The following is a 5,850-nucleotide window of genomic DNA, read 5'->3' as shown; positions in this document are numbered from 1 at the left end:
ACAGTATCAAAAGCAGCAGTAAGGTCCAGGAGCACAAGTACCACAAATTGACCAGAATCGTTTGAGATCATAATGTCGTTACAAACCCTTACTAATGCTGTTTCAGTGCTGTGGAGTTGCTTAAAACCAGATTGAAAAATCTCGAAGATTCTGTTCTCATTCAAAAACTTATTTAATTGAATGAAAACTATTTTCTCCAGGATTTTGGACAGGAAGGGAAGTTTTGAGATTGGTCTGAAATTTTGAGCAAATCGAAGGGTCAAGTCCAGATTTCTTAATTAACAGATGAACTACTGCATGTTTGAAAACATCGGGAACCACACTTGTCACAATACTACTATTTATAATAGTAAGAACAGAGGGTCCAGTCGTGGGTAGTTGAAAAACGACGCAGGAATGGGGTCAGCGGGGGAACCCGAGAGTTTCATCTGACCAACGACTTTGTTTAGAAATGGAAGTGAAATGGGTTCAAACTGTTTGAAGACAGCTGAGCAAGGGACAAAGACAGAGGGGTCAGTTGTGGACTGGGGGATGGATGACTTAGTCAACTCTACCTTATCAGCAAAGTGTCTGGTAAGTTTAACATAATAAAAGAAACCTGTAATTTGTCCTTTTTCCACTTACACTCATCTCTCCTACATAGATGTTTGGCTGCACGAGTGGTCACGTTCAACCAGGGGTGTGGTGCCCGCTTTGGTTGCCTGATTTTTAGCGGGGCCACGAGGTCTAAGATCTTAGAACAGGTCGCATCATGCCTACTGAGAAGCTCCTGCGTACTAATACAGGCAGAGGTTTCAGGGACTGAAGCAGCATCAGTAAGGAATGCAGAGGAAAAAAGAGCAGCGGTTGAAGAGTTAAATATCCGACAACTCTTGGCTGGAGCGGGGGATTTAGACTCATGAATAACAGAGGTTTCGAATGAAATGGGTTTGTGATCTGAAACAATAGCATCCCCAATTTCCAGATTAACCACAGATAAATCGTGAGACAGAACTAAATCAAGTGTATGGCCCTGTTGATGAGTTGGACCAACAACATTTTGCACAAGGTTGAAAGATTGAATCAGATTTTGAAACTCCTGCACCAAAGGCTTGTCAGCACAGCAAACATGTACATTAAAGTCTCCCAGAATCAAGACCCAGTTGTAATAGAGCACTATTCCAGACAGAAAGTCCTTGGAGCATTAAAAAAGGCACAATCCACTGGCAACAGTTCAGAAAAAACACTTAACTCACCAGGGACGAGCCAGTTTTCTGTAACAAACGTGAAGTCTAGTCCATTGGAGCAGAAAAAGTTGTTTCAGATAAAAGTTTTATTTGCCAGCGACCTCACATTCAGCAGAGCAATCTTAGTAGGACCAGTAGCTGAAGGAAAAACTGAGCACGGAGCGCAAATCAGCTGTTTCAGATTTTTGGAGTTTGAACCGCGCCTCCAAGGACCAGAGACGCCGCAGCTGTGCGCGCGCCTACGGCGTGGGCCAGGCTCGACTACGGGGACACAGCAGGATCAGCGAATCACCCAGACAGGCGAATATCCAGCAGATGGTCGGCAAGAGATGATGCAACAGACAGTCCGAAGTTGGTTAAGTTCCACTGAAGACGACCGAAACCGCCACGGCTACGCGTGCGCCCGCTGCGTGTACCAGGCCCGGCCACCTGTAGCAGGCTGGAGTTGAGTGGGTCAGCGAAGCATCCGGATGGACAGTTTAACGTCTGATTGTCAGCAGCAGATGACGAAGCAGCAGAGAGCTTGATGCTGGCTTTAATCCTCACGAGATGGCCGGCACGTCTTCCACGGTGCCTGGAGCGATGTTTTCGGGCGGGCAGAAACGCTGCACGCTGCAGTTAAACAGGGACATCAACAAGCAGAGGGGGTGGGGGTCCAGAGCCTTGATCAAAGTGGTCGAACAAGGGTCAGGGTCAGAACCTCCTGTGAGGAGAACATGAACTTAAACAGTGAGCATTAGCTGAACTGTTTAAGCAGCTGATCCGATGGATGAGCACATTTTTACAATCTTCATTTGTTACTGTCAATCTTTAGTTAGCTTCTGAGTTTAGCTAGCTACATAACCATAAAATAAAACCACACACTAATATCTTAAAGTTAGTGTTACATGGATCCTAGTTTAACTCTCAGCGATGCACGTATTAAGCTGCAGTAACATTAACAAACGTAAACTTAACAGCTAAAATCCCAGACACAGCTCCGTCCTTGGGAGTTCTTTGATGAAGAGGAGTCTGGTCGTGGAGATAATGAACCAGGCCGTTCATGCTCTCTTAACACTCACAGGCTGACTTTAATGATGAAAGGAGGGGGGAGACTGCGGTTGCCCTTGAAAACAAACACGGAGCAACTTTCCGCTCATAAATTGAAGCTGTTCGACAACACACACGCTGCACATGTGAACCCCATCTGTGGGCGTCATATGTTTTACCTGCCTGCGTGCTGAAACCACGTGACACGTTACAGCCAATACCTAAACTTGACACCGAAAGAAGAGTAACGTTTCAGTCCATACACCGACCGATGCAGTTTGGTTGGTGCCATAAAAGAACCTCAGTCACCATGACAGCCCTAGACAGGAGGGCTGTCATGGTGAGTTAAGTCCACCCCCAGAAAATTGATGAGCTGAGAGGGAGCCGTTGAGCTTTTCTCCCAGTTTATCGTGAAATCCAGATGAGATAAATGCAACACCAGAGACTTTGTCTGGATTTCCGCTTCTTTCCAGGACTGGGTCAGGAGGAGAAGGTCGTCCAGATAAAAGAAGTCTCTCATGCCCACCATGCGCAGCAGCTGTAATGCCATTTCCACACATTTCAAGAATGTGTGTGGGGCGAACGAGTAACCAAAAGGGAGGCGGCTGTATTGGTACTGAACTCCGTGGAAGGAAAAATGCAGGAACCTCCTGTGTTTCTCTATTATTGGGATATGAAAGTAGGCATCTTTCAAATCCACTGAGACAAACCAGATAACCATGCAGGGGTTATCCATCTTTATCATTATCTTTGTAACATAAATGTATAAATAACTGATGAAGGCAACTTTTAGACAACCACTGTGTGGGATTCTCAGTTTCCACTCAGTTTCTCTCTGCTCATCGACTCTGCAACTATCTGCTGACCTGCACCTCGCCTGCCAGACCTGTCTTACCCTGCACTACTTAAACCCAGGCCAGACACTCGTCCTACGCTGGAGCATTGATTACCTTGGGTAATTCTGTGACAGCCAGTCAGCCTTAGAAACGTTCTCGAGTTTTTCTAACCTGTAGTTGTTCTGCCTGCCAGTTCTGTTTCCTGTTACCGTGGACCTGCCCATCTTCTCATTGGACCTCTGGCTGGATCTGGTCATCAAAACCTGCACACCCAACTCTGCTCAGCAAACTACACTCTGGACACCTGGACACAACATTCCTGCAAATACCTTCTTACCTCTCTGGATTCCCTCTCGTCACCGAATGCTGTCTCCTATCCACCTCGGCGCCACCTGCAACAAACAAACACAGTAAGAAAGACTTCCACCTATAAAGAACATCAAATCAACTATTATTGTCAAGAGACTCATCTTGTCCTCTGCCTCTCCCCACAGCAAACCAACATGTTTTCCTTCACTGTAAATAAACATTCACCTTTTTGTATCCTGTTGTCCTGGTCTCTTTTTGGTCTGCCAACTGGGATCTAAATACTATCATCATGTTACACTGACAGTCTGCTGAGGAAGCTTTAGTTAAAATTGTGATTCTTCTTTCAATAACTCGTTTCTCATTTTCTGTCCAGAAACGGCTGGTTTCTGCCTTCTTGGCTCTCACAGACTATGGTGATATAGTTTATGTGAATGCCTCTGCTGCTCTTTATGCCTGCTGGATGCTATTTATCACAGAGCTTTGACATTCATCACAGGCAGTAAACTCCCCACTCATCATCATTACACATCCATACACTTACATTGGTGCACATTTATAAATCTATTCTCTGTTCAATCATACAGGTGCATCTAAAAACAGTGTTTCCCATTATACAAGCGGGGCGCACCGCCCCGTCTACTGAACCCCCTCCCACCGCCCCCCAACCACCTGTTGGCAGTGACGTAACGCTAAAGTAGCAGCACGCAATGCAGATGCACTAGCTAAAAAGCTAAAGACAGCCTCTTCCCTCATGCTGAACCCTCACTCTAAAACTGTCAGTACAAACAGAACACAGGTCGTGTGTGTCGAGGTAGTTTCAATGAGCCATGAGAACTCATTTTCAAGAGAGACCTGTTTAGGGAGCAGATGGTGGGGGTTGGGGGCCTTGCTCAGGGCCCCAGAGTGGGGCCAGTGAGGAACATGACTAACCTGTATAAATAAAAGAAATGAAATGGATAAATAGACTTTCACTTAGATTGTTTTCTGCAATGGTAAAATCAGTTTCCCTAAACTCGGTGTTTGATTTTTTTACTAAACCTGCTTCCTGGATTACCCATGAAACATTTTGTCTGGCATGTCCTATAGAACTGAATGACCAATACTTGAGTTAAATGTTGCTATACACATGGCTTGTGTCTTTCTGTCTACAGGTGGCCAGATGTGTACCTGGGCCTGACCACAATGGGTCAGAACATGTCCTCCTCTAGCCTGCAGAGGGCCATCAAACAGGCCTTGGCAGCGGGACTTTCTGACCATAGGTCCAGGAGTGGATCAGGGTTTCAACAGTCAGTGGTCACAGCAGAACTCATGGTTCATCCAGGATACCCCAGTTATCCCCAGGAAGGAGGCTGTGGAGAGGGTCCAGATGGTTTCTCTCAGTCTGCTGAGCGACACCATGAGCTGAGTGTGCTCACGGACCCATCTGTTCTGGATCTGTACCACCAGGAGAGAGTGCAGCTCTGTAGCTTTAAAGACCTTTGACGTCTGCTATCCAAACTGACATCAGTGACACTAACACAAAGTTCTACAGTAGTCCCTCGTTATGCAGTTTTACAAATCGTAGCACAACTAAATAAGTATGCAAGATATAAAATTGTGTTAATCTAGTTGTTGAGGAGGAGGCAGGTCGGTCCGGCCGGTTTAAAGAGGTTAAAAAAAAAGCCACGTTAAGCTCAGATGGACAACCTGTCACTGACTGCGCACGTCCGCTGACCTGCCGGTTGAAATGGACTTGCAATCATCTGTCCAGGTTGTACCCCGTCTCTGTGATGGCTGGACATGAGCACCAGCAACCTGAAAAGGAAGAAGCGGGTAAAGATGATGGATGGATGGATGGATGGATGGAATTGCTGATCACCGGCTGCGCACGTCTCCACACCTGCTCTCATCTGTGGTAATGAAGTAGCAGCAGCTACCAAAGCTGCAGCGAGCAGCACGTTCAATTAAAATGGCCTTGTTCTGTATTTTTCCAAGTAATTTAGCTCTAAAATATTTTTGTTCATCTGTATAACAGCCGGTCTCTAGAGTTGATTTTTTAAGACTTTTTGTTTTGTATGTTTATATCCATTTGGTGAAACAATAAATCTTTATCTTATCAAAAGAAGAAGAAGAAGAAGGGTTACATGTTTTGATCACATCAGTGACACTTAATGACACATTTGAGTTAACGTATAAATTAATGTTTGAAACAAAATAACTTCTCTAAACCTTGCTGGGTCTGAAAACCTGGAAAACAGTTTGGTTTGACACAATAAAACATTTTCTTCAGCATTTTATGAAAACCTGTCAGGAGCAGGTTTTGGATTCAGTATAGGCCAGAAACAGGAGTTCAAAAACAAGAACAGCTTTTATTATTAGCTGCTGGATGGAGTAGTCAGGAGGTGGCATGAACGCTGACTGCAGAGGGGGCGTGGTGCTGAATGAATGCTGACTGCTGTGGAAGAGCCATG

General features: G+C 45.4%; 1 protein-coding gene across 1 annotated transcript in view; it reads left to right on the top strand.

The window, feature by feature from the left end:
• The window catches only part of ydjc (YdjC chitooligosaccharide deacetylase homolog), a 30,734-nt gene extending 25,711 nt beyond the window's left edge, over window positions 1–5,023 (top strand). Inside the window, exon 3 of the mRNA XM_037680774.1 lies at window positions 4,552–5,023. Coding sequence (XP_037536702.1) covers window positions 4,552–4,882 — 331 coding nt within the window. The 3' untranslated portion in view covers window positions 4,883–5,023. The remainder of the gene's footprint in view (window positions 1–4,551) is intronic.
• The last annotated feature ends 827 nt before the right edge of the window (window positions 5,024–5,850 follow it).

This window comes from Nematolebias whitei, chromosome 8, assembly GCF_014905685.2.
Source record: "Nematolebias whitei isolate Nwh7 chromosome 8, NemWhi1, whole genome shotgun sequence".
Classification (NCBI taxonomy): domain Eukaryota; kingdom Metazoa; phylum Chordata; class Actinopteri; order Cyprinodontiformes; family Rivulidae; genus Nematolebias; species Nematolebias whitei.
Note: the sequence above shows the minus strand (reverse complement) of the source record. Positions and strands in the feature narration are given on the sequence as shown.